Source organism: Nerophis ophidion, linkage group LG28 (genome assembly GCF_033978795.1).
Source record: "Nerophis ophidion isolate RoL-2023_Sa linkage group LG28, RoL_Noph_v1.0, whole genome shotgun sequence".
NCBI lineage: Eukaryota > Metazoa > Chordata > Actinopteri > Syngnathiformes > Syngnathidae > Nerophis > Nerophis ophidion.
This window is the reverse complement of record NC_084638.1, coordinates 13,863,053-13,879,522: the sequence shown is the minus strand read 5'-3', so window position 1 is coordinate 13,879,522 and position 16,470 is coordinate 13,863,053. Positions and strand designations below refer to the sequence as shown.

Here is a 16,470-nt window from a genome sequence, read left to right as displayed (position 1 = left end):
GCCCCAAGTGGAGGAGTTCAAGTACCTAGGAGTCTTGTTCACGAGTGGGGGAAGAGTGGATCGTGAGAGCGACAGGCGGATCGGTGTGGCGTCTTCAGTAATGCGGACGTTGTACCGATCCGTTGTGGTGAAGAAGGAGCTGAGCCGGAAGGCAAAGCTCTCAATTTACCGGTCGATCTACGTTCCCATCCTCACCTATGGTCATGAGCTTTGGGTCATGACCGAAAGGATAAGATCACGGGTACAAGCGGCCCAAATGAGTTTCCTCCACCGTGTGGCGGGGCTCTCCCTTAGAGATAGGGTGAGAAGCTCTGTCATCCGGGAGGAACTCAAAGTAAAGCCGCTGCTCCTTCATATCGAGAGGAGCCAAATGAGGTGGTTCGGGCATCTGGTCAGGATGCCACCCGAACGCCTCCCGAGGGAGGTGTTTAGGGCATGTCCAACCGGTAGGAGGCCACGGGGAAGACTATGTCTTCTGGCTGGCCTGGGAACGCTAGACGAAGTGGCTGAGGAGAGGGAAGTCTGGGCTTCCCTGCTTAGGCTGCTGCCCCCGCGACCCGACCTCTGATAACCGGAAGAAGATGGATGGATGTTAGTACATCAGTTAAGGAGATTGAATAAACTTCATCCTGTAATTTAATTTTAATAATATTATTCATTTTATCTTCTATAACAGTGGTCCCCGACCACCGGGCCGTCGCCCGATTGTTAACGGGCCGCAGAAGAATTTTTTATTTAAAAAAAAATATATATATATATATATTTTATTTATTTATTTATTTATTTTATGAAATCACCATAAAAAACAAAATATACACTTACAATTAGTGCACCAACCACAAAAACCTCCCTTTTTCATGACAAAAACGTCCCTTTTTCATGACAAAGAAGGAAAAAAAAAATAATAATAATAAAAAAAGACACCCCCCCCCCCGGGCCGCGGGACAAATTATTAAGCGTTGACCGGTCCGCGGATACAAAAAGCTTGGGGACCACTGTTCTATAAGAACAAAATTAACAATGGGAGCATTTTAAGTCTCTGCCAGACTCAAATCCACCTATTTGACTGATGAACATTATCACATAATTTATTCAGAAAGTATAAATAACGACAACTGAAGATAAAATACCAATAACCGCAACGTGTAATTGTAAAAGAAAAACAATTATTTGTAATTGTTTGGAATGTGCTTGGTCTATTTTAAACAAAGAAAACAATCTGAAGTTGTCTTTATTTTAAAGTTATCATGCCAGGATTTTACCAGTCCGGCCCACTTAGGAATATATTTGGCCCCTGAGCTAAAATTTTAAAATAAAAAGTTTGACACCCCTGTTTTAAACTTTTAAGCCAGCATGATGAGTCATTGAAAGTGATTTTTTTTTAGGCCATAACTGAGTTGTCTTTCTGTACCTGATTCCCAGTCTCTCCTGCTCGGTGGTCCTCAGCTGCTGGCCGAGCATTTGTATGTAGACTCTGATTTCCTCTTGCCTCTCCTGGATGGCTTTTTTCACGTTCAGTTGTCTTTTCTCCAACGACACCACGCTGTTGGCCTTGTTGAATAGAAGATCCCTTTTGCGCTTCACCTCTAGCTTGGATATGTTTTGCTCCACGATGTACTCCTGATCAGAGAGAGGGATGCTGACTTACTGTATACAAACCTCCAAACCAGTGAAGTTGGCACGTTGTGTAAATGTTAAAAAAAAAAAAACTGAATGTAATGATTTGCTAATCTTTTTCAACCTATATTCAATTGAATGGACTGCAAAAACAAGATACTTAACGTTCAAACTGGAAAACTCTTGTTATTTTTGGCAAATATTAGCTTATTTGGAATTTGATGCCTGAAACATGTTTCCAAAAAGCTGGCAAAAGTGGTAAAAAAGACTGAGAAAGTTGAGGAATCCTCATCAAACACTTATTTGGAACATCCCGCAGGTATGCAGGCTAATTGGGAACAAGTGGCCAGAAGTGGGTAGTAACGCGCGACATTTACTCCGTTACATTTACTTGAGTAACTTTTGGGATAAATTGTACTTCAACGAGTAGTTTTTATGCAACATACTTTTACTTGAGTATATTTATAGAGAAGAAACGCTACTTTTACTCCGCTCCATTTATCTACATTAAGCTCGCTACTCGCTACTTTTTTTTTTATCGATCTATTAATTTTTGTTTTGGTTTATGACAGAGATTCAAAGTAGAATCTACCCATGCCTGCTTTTCACCAATCACATGCAGTCACTGGTGACGTTGGACCAATCAAACAGAACCAGGCGGTCACATGACCCGACTTAAACAAGTTGAAAAACTTATTGGGGTGTTACCATTTAGTTGTCAATTGTAGAGAATATGTACTGTACTGTGCAATCTACTAGTAAAAGTTTCAATCAATCAATCAAAAGTGTAAAGAAAATAAGACACTTTTTATTTCAACCGTACTTCCCGTCAAAAGCCTAAAGACTGATCGCAAAGTTCCTGTCTTCACAATAAAAGCGCCGCTCCATCGCGCCTGCGCTAACAAAATAAGAGTCTCCGAAAGCCAGCGCATACAAGCTAGCAAGCTACGGAGCTTGCCGCCAATGTATTTCTTGTAAAGTGTATGAAAACGAATATGGAAGCTGGACAATTAAGATGCCAAAAACCAACGACTTTCATGTGGTATTAGACAGGAAGGGGGAACTTTTTTTCTCCTCCATTTGAAAACCGGGACGTTATCAGCACTACTGTCTGATTCCAATCAATGCATGTCATCAGAATCAGGTAATACACCAATTCATATTCTTGTCTTCATGAAAGATAGGAATTTATGTGTTAAAAATGTATGTATATTCATTAAAACACCTTTAACATGTCAACAAAAATGGCAAAATAAATAAATATACATTATATACTGTATATATAAATGTATGTATGTGTATATATATATATATATATGTATATATATGATATGTGTGTGTATAAATGATGTGTGTGTGTGTATGTATATGTATATATGAGGTAGATCACCTCGACTTGGTCATTTATTAAGTAATTGATAAACAATGAAAAACTTATTGGGGTGTTACCATTTAGTGGTCAATTGTACGGAATATGTACTGTACTGTGAAATCTAATAATACAAGTTTCAATCACTCAATCAATCAATCAAATCAATGAATGCCTACTGAGGTTATGGTGCTGTTAAGTCATTGTGGCTCAATGTGCCATTTTTTTTATTTTATTTTAATGTACTATTCTTTAATATATATTATTGTTTTAGTTGCTTAAGAGATATTCCTGGCTCTGAATTTGCTCATTGCTATTTTTATGTTTTTGTGCATTATTTGTTGCCGTAATCAGGTTACTCATCAGTTACTCAGTACTTGAGTAGTTTTTTCACGACATACTTTTTACTTTTACTCAAGTAAATATTTGGGTGACTACTCCTTACTTTTACTTGAATAATAAATCTCTAAAGTAACAGTACTCTTACTTGAGTACAATTTCTGGCTACTCTACCCACCTCTGCAAGTGGGTGCCATGATTGGGTATTAAAGCAGCTTCCATGAAATGCTCAGTCATTCACAAACAAGGATGAAACGAGGGGTCACCACTTAGTGAACAAATACGTGAGCAAATTTTCCAACAGCTTAAGAACAACATTTCTCAACGAGCTTTTGCAAAGGACTTAGTGATTTCACCATCTACAGCAGGGGTGTCAAACTCAAATACAGAGTGGGCCAAAATTTAAAAGTGAACAAAGCCGCGGGCCAAGGTTGAACAAATTAACCTTTTAAGAGGGACCCAAACAAGTTTTAGATTGAATATTGAACAAGCAAGGCTTATATAACTTTATAGTGACATGCAAAATCGAGTTTCAAATAATAATAATTTAAAAATATCAATGGCATATCAAATAAAATGTAGATAAAATGTAATGCCTCTTCTCTATTTGCAGCCTTCTGAGGTAAATATCAAAATAAACTTTTTCCACAGACTAATAACACATTTGAAAATAAAATAACAAGGAATGAATCAAATATTCAAGCCTTGAAGTAGCAAGAGAAAGTGCATGAATAAAATGTTAATTATTGCTCAGTTTGCTGATTTGCTTCCAGACTGAATATGGAACAAGCAACGCTTATATAACTTAATAGTGCAAAATCAACTTTCACAAAACAAACGAAAAACATCAATGGTATATTAAATAAAATCTAAATTAAAAAATTGAATGCCTCCTTTCTATTTGCAGCCTTCTGAGGTAAATATCAACATTAACCTTTTCCACAGGCTAATAAATTTGAAAATAAAATAAAGAGGTGAGCTGGGTTTGGTGGTAGCAAGGGGTGTATATTGTAGCATCCCGGAAGAGTTAGTGCCGCAAGGGCTCTCGGGTCTTTGTTCTGTTGTGTTTATGTTCTGTTACGGTGTGGATGTTCTCCCGAAATGTGTTAGTCATTCTTGTTTGGTGTGGGTTCACAGTGTGGCGCATACAGCCCACTACCTATAATATAGGTTTTTTAAACATAAGATCATTGTCTCCCAAAACGTTGTTAGTTAATGATATTATCAGAGACAACAATCTTAACGTCATCGGTCTCAGCGAAACCTGGCTTAAACCAAACGACTTTTTTGCGCTAAATGAGGCATGTCCTCCTAACTTTACACATGCGCATATTGCCCGTCCGCTCAAAAGGGGTGGGGGGGTCGCACTAATATACAACGAAAACTTTAACCTTAGTCCTAACATAAATAATAAATATAAATCGTTTGAGGTGCTTACTAGGAGGTCTGTCACACCGCTGCCTCTACACCTGGCTGTTATCTACCGCCCCCCAGGGCCCTATTCGGACTTTATTAATGAATTCTCAGAGTTCGTTGCTGATCTAGTGACACACGCCGATAATATAATCATAATGGGGGACTTTAATATCCATATGAATACCCCATCGGACCCACCGCGCCTAGTGCTTGTCAGGGGCATCACCGTTTCCAAAGTTACGATACTCCCGTATACTAAAGTATTGTCCGATCATTACCTTATAAAATTCGAGGTTCAGACGCATGTTCGTCAAACTAATAATAATAATAACTGCTATAGCAGCCGCAACATTAATACAGCCACAACGACAACTCTTGCTGACCTACTGCCCTCGGTAATGGCACCATTCCCAAAGTATGTGGGCTCTATTGATAACCTCACTAACAACTTTAACGACGCCCTGCGCGAAACCATTGATAACATAGCACCGCTAAAGTTAAAAAAGGCTCCAAAAAAGCGCACCCCGTGGTTTACAGAAGAAACTAGAGCTCAGACATTATTATGCAGAAAGCTGAAACGAGAATGGCGCACGACTAAACTTGAGGTGCACCATCAAGCATGGAGTGATGGTTTAATAACTTATAAACGCATGCTTACCTTAGCTAAAGCTAAATATTACTCAAATCTCATCCACCGTAATAAAAACGATCCTAAATTTTTGTTTAGTACGGTAGCATCGCTAACCCAACAAGGGACTCCTTCCAGTAGCTTAACCCACTCAGCTGATGACTTTATGCAATTCTTTAGTAAGAAAATTGAAGTCATTAGAAAGGAGATTAAAGACAATGCGTCCCAGCTACAACAGGGTTCTATTAACACTGACACGATTGTATATACGGCGGATACTGCCCTCCAAAATAGTTTCTCTCGTTTTGAGGAAATAACATTAGAGGAATTGTTACAACGTGTAAATGGAATAAAACAGACAACATGTTTACTTGACCCTCTTCCTGGGAAACTGATCAAGGAACTCTTTGTATTATTAGGTCCATCAGTGCTAAATATTATAAACTTATCACTCTCCTCGGGCACTGTTCCCCTAGCATTCAAAAAAGCGGTTATTCATCCTCTTCTTAAAAGACCTAACCTCGATCCTGACCTCATGGTAAATTACCGACCGGTGTCTCACCTTCCCTTTATTTCAAAAATCCTTGAAAAAATTGTTGCGGAGCAGTTAAATGAACACTTAGCGTCTAACAATCTATGTGAAACCTTTCAATCCGGTTTCAGGGCAAATCACTCGACGGAGACAGCCCTCGCAAAAATGACTAATGATCTATTGCTAACGATGGATTCTGATGCGTCATCTATGTTGCTGCTCCTCGATCTTAGCGCTGCTTTCGATACCGTCGATCATAATATTTTATTAGAACGTATCAAAACACGAATTGGTATGTCAGACTTAGCCCTGTCTTGGTTTAACTCTTATCTTACTGATAGGATGCAGTGTGTCTCCCATAACAATGTGACCTCGGACTACGTTAAGGTAACGTGTGGAGTTCCCCAGGGTTCGGTCCTTGGCCCTGCACTCTTCAGCATCTACATGCTGCCGCTAGGTGACATCATACGCAAATACGGTGTTAGCTTTCACTGTTATGCTGATGACACCCAACTCTACATGCCCCTAAAGTTGACCAACACGCCGGATTGTAGTCAGCTGGAGGCGTGTCTTAATGAAATTAAACAATGGATGTCCGCTAACTTTTTGCAACTCAACGCCAAAAAAACGGAAATGCTGATTATCGGTCCTGCTAGACACCGAACTCTATTTAATAATACAACTCTAACATTTGACAACCAAACAATTAAACAAGACGACACGGTAAAGAATCTGGGTATTATCTTCGACCCAACTCTCTCCTTTGAGGCACACATTAAAAGCGTTACTAAAACGGCCTTCTTTCATCTCCGTAACATCGCTAAAATTCGCTCCATTCTGTCCACTAAAGACGCTGAGATCATTATCCATGCGTTTGTTACGTCTCGCCTCGACTACTGTAACGTATTATTTTCGGGTCTCCCCATGTCTAGCATTAAAAGATTACAGTTGGTACAAAATGCGGCTGCTAGACTTTTGACAAGAACAAGAAAGTTTGATCACATTACGCCTGTACTGGCTCACCTGCACTGGCTTCCTGTGCACTTAAGATGTGACTTTAAGGTTTTACTACTTGCGTATAAAATACTACACGGTCTAGCTCCACCTTATCTTGCCGATTGTATTGTACCATATGTCCCGGCAAGAAATCTGCGTTCAAAGGATTCCGGCTTATTAGTGATTCCCAAAGCCCAAAAAAAGTCTGCGGGCTATAGAGCATTTTCCGTTCGGGCTCCAGTACTCTGGAATACCCTCCCGGTAACAGTTCGCGATGCCACCTCAGTAGAAGCATTTAAGTCTCACCTTAAAACTCATTTGTATACTCTAGCCTTTAAATAGACTCCCTTTTTAGACCAGTTGATCTGCCGTTTCTTTTCTTTTTCTTCTATGTCCCACTCTCCCGTGTGGAGGGGGTCCGGTCCGATCCGGTGGCCATGTACTGCTTGCCTGTGTATCGGCTGGGGACATCTCTGCGCTGCTGGTCCGCCTACGCTTGGGATGGTTTCCTGCTGGCTCCGCTGTGAACGGGACTCTCGCTGCTGTGTCTTGGATCCTCTTTGGACTGGACTCTCGCGACTGTGTTGTATCCATTGTGGATTGAACTTTCACAGTATCATGTTAGATCCGCTCGACATCCATTGCTTTCCTCCTCTCTAAGGTTCTCATAGTCATCATTGTCACCGACGTCCCACTGGGTCATTATTGTCACCAATGTCCCACTGGGTGTGAGTTTTCCTTGCCCTTATGTGGGCCTACCGAGGATGTCGTGGTGGTTTGTGCAGCCCTTTGAGACACTAGTGATTTAGGGCTATATAAGTAAACATTGATTGATTGATTGATTGATATTTGTAACAGTGTTAAAGTTGTTTATGCGGCCACCCTCCGTGTGACCGGAATGGCAGTTGACCAAGTGTGCATTGCATTCACTTATGTGTGTGTAGAAGCCACATTTATCATGTGACAGGGGCCGGCACGCTGTTTGAATGGAGGAAAAACGGACGTGACGACTGGTTGTAGAGGACGCTAGAGGCAGTGCCTTTAAGGCACGCCCCCAATATTGTTGTCCGGGTGGAAATCGGGAGAAATTCGGGAGAATGGTTGCCCCAGGAGACTTTCGAGAGGGGCACTGAAAATCGGGAGGGTTGGCAAGTATGAGTATTAGTGGTGAATGCGGAGTTATAATACCAGCTGGCCATCTCTAATGTTAATTTGGTATTGCCTCAAGGGCAAAATGAAATTAAACGGCGGGCCAAATTTGGCCCACGGGCCAGAGTTTGACACCCATGATCTACAGTGTGTATCATCATCAAAAGGTTCAGGGAATCTGGGGAACTCACTGCATGTAAGCAATGATAAATACAGACCTTCAATCTTTCAAGCGGTACTGCATCAAAAAGCGACATCAGTGTGTAAATGATATCACCACATGGGCTCAGGAACACTTAAGAAAACCACTGTCAGTAACTACAGTTGGTCGCTACATCTGTAAGTGCAAGTTTAAACTCTATGCTCTTCGCTGGGCCCAAGGTTCATTTAAGATGGATTGATGCAAAGTGGAAAAGTGTTCTGTGGTCTGAAGAGTCCATATTTCAAATAGGTTTTGCAAACTGCGGACGTCGTGTCCTCCGGAACTAAGAAGAACCATCCAGATTGTCATAGGCGCAAAGTTCATAAGCTAGCATTTGTGATGGTATGGGGATGTATTAGTGCCCAAGGCATGGGTAACTTACACATCTGTGAAGGCACCATTAATGCTGAAAGGTACATGCAGGTTTTGGAGCAACATATGTTGCCTTCCAAGCAAAGTTATCATTCACTTCAATTAAAATTAACTTCTTCACCAATGCATTTAATACATCATATTCATATTTTCAGATGGAATTATTTCCCATTCTTGCTTGATGTACATCTCTCCGTTGTGGTATTTTAGGCTTCATAATGCACCACACATTTTCAATGGGAGGCAGGGCTGGACTACAGGCAGGCCAGTCTAGTACCCGCACTCTTTTACTATGAAGCCTGTCGTTGTAACACGTGGCTGAAATAAGCAGGGGCGTCCAAGAAAAAGACGTTGTTTGGATGGCAACATATGTTGCTCCAAAACCTGTATGTACCTTTCAGCATTAATGGTGCCTTCACGGATGTGTAAGTTACCCATGACTTGGGCACTAATACACCCCCATACCATCACAGATGCTGGCTTTTGAACTTTGCGCCCATAACAGTCCGGATGGTTCTTTTCCTCTTTGGTCCGCAGGACACGACGTCCACAGTTTCCAAAAACAATTTGAAATGTGGACTCGTTAGACCACAGAACATTTTAGACTTAAACTTCCTTTTTATTGTCATTCAAATTTGAACTTTACAGTACAAATAAGAACGAAATTTCGTTGCATTAGCTCTTGGTAGTGCAGGATGAAAAAAAGCAATAAGGTGCAGATATAAATAAATAGATTACTGTACAGATAAATACATGGCACTTTTGCATATGCATCCAGGATTATGGATGTATGTTATATTGTCTTTTTTATTTCAGCGAGTTAATCCATTTTGGAGGGAGTTGAGGGGAAAATTTCATTATGATGCGTTCAAGAGTCTTACGGCCTGAGGGAAGAAGCTGTTACAGAACCTGGAGGTTCTGCTACGGAGGCTGCGGAACCTCTTTCTAGAGTCCAGCAGTGAAAACAGTCCTTGGTGGGCGTGGGAGGAGTCTTTGCAGATTTCCTGAGCCCTGGTCAGGCAGCGGCTTTTTGCGATCTCCTGTATAGGAGGAAGAGGAGTCCTGATAATCTTTTCCGCCGTCCTAACCACTTTCTGGAGAGACTTCCAGTCTGAGGCACAGGAGGCTCAAGTCCAGACAGAGATGCAGTTGGTCAGTAGGCTCTCTATAGTGCCTCTGTAGAATGTGGTGAGAACTAGGGGAGGGAGCTGTGCTCTTTTCATCCGACGCAAAAAGTGCATGTGCTGCTGAGCGCTTTTTACAACAGCTCCGGTGAGTAGGGACCTGGTCATATTGTTAGTTATCTGCACCCCCAGGAACTTGGTGCTGCTTACCATCTCCACCGCTGTGCCGTTGATTAAGAGTGGAGCGTGGCTGGACTGGTGCTTCTTGAAGTAAACAATGATCTCCTTGGTCTTGTTGACGTTCAGGACCAGGTCTTTGGTTCTGCACCAGTCAACCAGATGTTATTGTCAAGGATGAGGCCCAATACTGTTGTGTCGTCCGCGTACTTCACAATGTGGTTAGTAGTGGACCTGGTGCAGCAGTCCACTTTGCATCCGTCCATCTTAGATGAGCTCAGGCCCAGCGAAGCGGCGGCGTTTCTGGGTGTTGTTGATCAATGGCTTTCACTTTGCATAGTTTCAACTTGCACTCACAGATTTAGCGACCAACTGTAGTTACTGACAGAGGTTTTCTGAAGTGTTCCTGAGCCCTGACAACATTCACACTCACATGCTAATATTTGCAAAAAAATAAAGTTTCTCAGTTTGAACGTTAAGTATCTTGTCTTTGCAGTCTATTAAATTGAATATAGATTGGAAAGGATTTGAAAATCATTGCATTCTGTTTTTATTTACGATTTGCACAACGTGCCAACTTCACTGGTTTTGGGGTTCTGTACAATAAAGCAAAATTTATCGACAGTGTTATGCCCCAAAATTAAACATTTTAAAAAAGAAACAGGTTTAAAAAAGAGGCAACAAGAGAAGTATCCTACACTTCTCTTTTGTAAAGTTTATCTGAACAGCCGATATGGGCAGCTACATCAACTATATCATGGGTGTCAAACTCTGGCCCCCGTGTAATTTAATTTGGCCCTTGAGACAATATCAAATTAACATTAGAGTTGGCCCGCCGCTGTAACGCCGCATTCACCGCTAATACTATTACTTGCCAACCCTCCCGATTTTCCCGGAAGACTCCCAAAGTACAGTGCCCCTCCCAAATTTCATCCCGGGCAACAATATTGGGGGTGGGCCTTAAAGGCATTGCCTTTGGCGTTCTCTACCACCTGTCGCCACGTCCGCTTTTCCTCCATACAAACAGCGTGCCGGCACAGTCAGACAATATATGCGGCTTATACACACACACAAGTGAATGCAACGCATACTTGGTCAACAGCCATACAGGTCACACTGAGGGTGGCCGTATAAATAACTTTTAACACTGTTACAAATATGCGCCACACTTTGAACCCACACCAAACAAGAATGACACATTTCGGGAGAACATCCACACCGTAACACAACATAAACACAACAGAGCAAATACCCATAACCCCTTGCAGCACTAACTCTTCGGGGACGCTACAATATATCACCAAACCCTGTCCATCTCAACCTCGCCGCCAAAAGAGGCATTCCATTTTTATTTAAATTTGATTTGATATGCCATTTGATTTTCTAATTATTATTACTTTAAACTCGATTTTGCATGTCACTATAAAGTTATATACTGTAAGCTTTGCTTGTTCAAGATTCAATGCAAAACTTGTTAGGGTCCCAATTAAAAGGTTAATTTGTTCAACCTTGGCCCGCGGCTTTGTTCGGTTTAAAATTTTGGCCCACTCTGTATTTGAGTTTGACACCCCTGAACTATGTGATTTGCCTAAGAAGCTGGACAGGACAAAAAAATACATAAATAAATCAAAACAAAATTAAAAATAAAATAAAAATTTAAAATATTCCAAGTATGAAAATAACGAGTAGTCATCACATGAGCATTGTACCTGGTTCTTGAACCCGAGTTTCTTCATCTCTCGTTCTATGTTACTATTGATCAGCTTCAGTTCTATGACCTTGTTGTACAGCTCCTCCTTCTGGGCGGCAGAATCCTCCCTCTCTTTCCCCAAATAGCGAATGTCCTCCTGTCACAAAGACAACAATTAAGTGTCGGGGCGTCCTGATACAACTTTTTCACTTCCGAAACGATACCGATATCACAGCCTCGAGTATTGGCACACATCATAGTACAAACTTTTATTATTTTGGAATGTCATTTTAGAAAAAGTTGAATGATGCAGACAATCTTGCTACTGGATACTTTTTACTACACCTTGGACACTTTATATTATGCAACCATCATATTTGATACATGTTTATATTGACAAATCAAGTCATGTTTCACACTGCAATTTGTTTGATTAAGGACAGGTTATACCTTGTGTGCTATTGTGTGCTTAGCAGTATCTAGCTCCTCGTAGGGTATAGCCTAGTATTTTAACCTTTTATAAATTCACTTAACCACGAGGAAAGATCAAACTTTGGTTTAAACAAGTAAGCTCCGCCGAATGCTTGTATCGCAGCTTGCATGGGATGTTTTACATGCAAGCCGATATCAATACTTGCTACATACTAGTATTATTTTGGAGTGTGGAATGTTAGAAAAAGGGCTTGACCAAGTGAAATTAATTATTCACTTTTAAAGTGGCATGGTAATTTCCCACAATAATTAAATTAAGTGCATGACACGGGAAGTTGAATGATGCGGACACGTTGGTTACTGGATACTCTAATACAGTGGTTCTTAACCAGGGTTCGATCGAACCCTAGGGGTTCGGTGAGTCGACTCTTCGTGTAAATACAAACTTCTCCCTGTTGGCATATTACGGATACGGCAACAGCTGATTCATTTGCAGGTGTGTAATTTGTTGTGAGTTTATGCACTGTCTTGGTTTTGTTCTTTGAAGAAGGTGATGTTCATGCACGGTTCATTTTGTGCACCAGTACAAAAAACATGGTAACACTTTAGTATAGGGAACATATTCACCATTAATTAGTTGCTTTTTAACATGCAAATTAGTAACATATTGGCTCTTAACTAGTCATTAACTATTACTTAATGCCTTATTATAAGCCTAACCCTAACCCTCTAACCCTGACCCTAGCCCTAACCAAACAACTCTAAATTAAGTCTTTATTAGTTAGACTATGTTCCCCTAGTGTACAAATAACTCTTTACACTCGGAGAGCTCTCCAGGGCAAAAGCCACAGTAAGAGTGGGAAAAAGCGCTGGCCCGGACGGCATACCCCCAGAGGTCGTGAAGAACTGTGATCTCGATGCAACCTTGCTCTGCTGCCTGATATGTGGTCTCTATCAAACATCGTCCCAGTGCCCAAATCCGGAAACTTCTCGAAGCCAGACAACTACAGAGGTATGAGCCTTACCTGTATCACTGCGAAAGTCTACAACCGCATGATCCTAAACAGGGTCCGGCATGCAATCGACCCTCACCTGAGAGTAAATCAGAATGGCTTTCGAGAAGGACGAACAACTACAGCCCAGATCTTGGCACTGAGGAGATTGATTGAGGAGGTGAGGAAGGACAACCTGACTGCAGTCCTATGCTTCATAGACTTTAAAAAGGCATTTGACTCGATAAAACGCTGGTGAAGATCTTGAAGGCATACCGTATTCCTCCGGACCTACTCCGAGCAATAGAGTCCATGTACACAGGAACAAGGGCCAGGGTGGTGACCCCAGAAGGCAACAGCGAGGAGTTTGACATCCTGGCTGGAGTTATACAAGAGGATAAACTAGCCCCCTTCCTCTTCATCATAGTCCTTGATCATGCGCTCAGGAAGAGCAGGAACTTGGCTTCACGCTGGCACCAAGGAAGTCGAGTCGACAACCGGCAGTGGTCCTGACAGACCTTGACTATGCAGATGACATCAGTCTGCCCTCCAACAACGTGAAACAAGCACAAGTACTACTACACAGCGTAGAACTAGAGTGTGCCAAGGTTGGCCTTAGGCTAAATGCCAAGAAAACTGAGGTCATGACCTACAACATTCCACAAGAACATCAAGCTCTGGTAACAGCAGGAGGCACTGTGCTGAAAGAAGTTGAGGACTTCAAGTACCTGGGCGCATGGGTCAACTCAACTGAGCAAGATCTTAAAGTGAGGAAGGCACTTGCATGGAGGGCCCTGAAAGGCATGACCAATGTATGGAACTCCAACCTCCCCCGCCAAATTCTACGCGACAGTCGAGTCCGTTCTCCTCTATGGCAGCGAATGCTGGACCCTGAAGCCAACCCTGGAGAAGTCTCTGGATGGTTACTACACCAGGATGCTGCGTGCAATGCTTAACATCGACAAGAGTGCGCACGTAACCAACAGAATCCTCTACAAGGGAATAGCAAGGGTGAGCGAGAAGATTGCTGTAAGGAGAATGAGACTTGCAGGACACTGCCAAAGACATCAGGAGCTGCCAGCCAGCAAATTGGTGCTGTGGGAACCAACACATGGGCATCGGTCAAGAGGACGTCCCACACAAATATACGTGGACGTACTCAAGAAGGATGCAGGAGCTCAGAGTACCAAGGAACTGGCCAAATGTATTGAGAATCGGGATGACTGGAAGCAACAATGGAAGGCTCGTCTTAGGACGACCTACAGAGAGAGAGAAATAACTCTAAATTAAGTCTTTATTACTTAGAATATGTTCCCTTAGTGTCTAAATAACTCTAAATTAAGTCTTTATTACTGAGAATATGTTCCCCTAGTGTCTAAATAACTCTAAATTAAGTCTTTGTTACGTAGAATATGTTCCCCATACTAAAGTGTTACCAAAAACATACAACTTTGTCTTGAATTTGAAAAACAAAAACACTTTATTTTTCACTAAAGAAGGGTTCGCTGAATGCGCATACGAAACTGGTGGGGTTCGGTACCCCCGACAAGGTTAAGAACCACTGCTCTAATAGAACATTGCTTTGGAGACTGCGTCTGTATGTATTTTGTAACTATAATTATTTGATACTTCTTTATATCGTGTTTTATAAAACATGTAAACGCCACTGCAGGACTGCTTGTATCGCAGCTTGCATCGGATGTTTTACATGCAAGCCGATATCAATACTTGCAACATACTAGTATTATTTTGTATTGTGGAATGTTAGAAAATGGCTCGATTAAGTGAAATTAATTATTCACTTTAAAGTGGAGTGGTAATTTCCCACAATGATTATATTAAGTGTGTGACACAGGAAGCTGAGTGATGCGGACACGTTTGTTACTGGATACTTTCTAATACGATATTATTGCCTTGGAGACTTTGCGTCTGTTGTAATATGAAACTATAATGAATTGATACTTGTTTATATTGACAAATGTCATGTTTGACACTGCACTAGTGTTTAATAAAGGACATTTAATAACATATGGTCTAGCTTGTGTGCTATTGTGTGCTTAGCTGTTGTGTAGCTCCTTGTAGCGTATAGCCTATCTTTTTGTAAATTCACAAATATACGAGGAAAGATTAAACTTGTGTGTTTGTTGGGGGACATTTACATGTTAACCGGCTTCAAACATGTAAACGCTGCTGCAGGGCTGCTTGTATCGCAGCTTGCATCGGATGTTTTACATTACATGCAATCCGATATCAATACTTACAACATACTTGTATCATTTTATATTGTGGAATGTTAGAAAATGGCTCGATTAAGTGAAATTAATTATTCACTTTAAAGTGGAGTGGAAATTTCCCACAATAATTATATTAAGTGTGTGACACAGGAAGCTGAGTGATGCGAACACGTTTGTTACTGGATACTTTCTAATACGATATTATTGCCTTGGAGACTTTGCGTCTGTTGTAATATGAAACTATAATGAATTAAAACTTGTTTATATTGACAAATGTCATGTTTGACACTGCACTAGTGTTTAATAAAGGACATTTAATAACATATAGTCTAGCTTGTGTGCTATTGTGTGCTTAGCTGTTGTGAAGCTCTGTAGCGTATAGCCTACCTTTTGTAAATTCACAAATATACGAGGAAAGATTAAACTTCTGTGTTTGTTGGGGGACATTTACATGTTAACCGGCTTCAAACATGTAAACGCCACTGCAGGGCTGCTTGTATCGCAGCTTGCATCGGATGTTTTACATTACATGCAATCCGATATCAATACTTACAACATACTTGTATCATTTTGTATTGTGGAATGTTAGGAAATGGCTCGATTAAGTGAAATTAATTATTCACTTTAAAGTGGAGTGGTAATTTCCCACAATAATTATATTAAGTGTGTGACACAGGAAGCTGAGTGATGCGGACACGTTTGTTACTGGATACTTTCTAATACGATATTATTGCCTTGGAGACTTTGCGTCTGTTGTAATATGAAATGATAATGAATTGATACTTGTTTATATTGACAAATGTCATGTTTGACACTGCACTAGTGTTTAATAAAGGACATTTAATAACATATGGTCTAGCTTGTGTGCTATTGTGTGCTTAGCTGTTGTGAAGCTCTGTAGCGTATAGCCTACCTTTTGTAAATTCACAAATATACGAGGAAAGATTAAACTTCTGTGTTTGTTGGGGGACATTTACATGTTAACCGGCTTCAAACATGTAAACGCCACTGCAGGGCTGCTTGTATCGCAGCTTGCATCGGATGTTTTACATTACATGCAATCCGATATCAATACTTACAACATACTTGTATCATTTTGTATTGTGGAATGTTAGGAAATGGCTCGATTAAGTGAAATTAATTATTCACTTTAAAGTGGAGTGGTAATTTCCCACAATAATTATATTAAGTGTGTGACACA

General features: G+C 41.0%; 1 protein-coding gene across 3 annotated transcripts in view; it reads right to left on the bottom strand.

Annotated features, from left to right (window-relative positions):
* Positions 1–16,470, bottom strand: part of LOC133545205 (coiled-coil domain-containing protein 39-like) — a 64,747-nt gene that overhangs the window by 22,396 nt on the left and 25,881 nt on the right. For all 3 annotated transcript variants that reach the window (XM_061890588.1, XM_061890589.1, XM_061890590.1), the window contains exons 13-14: positions 11,631–11,768; positions 1,412–1,620 (exon numbers count right to left, since the gene is read on the bottom strand). In XM_061890588.1, coding sequence (XP_061746572.1) covers positions 1,412–1,620; positions 11,631–11,768 — 347 coding nt within the window. The remainder of the gene's footprint in view (positions 1–1,411; positions 1,621–11,630; positions 11,769–16,470) is intronic.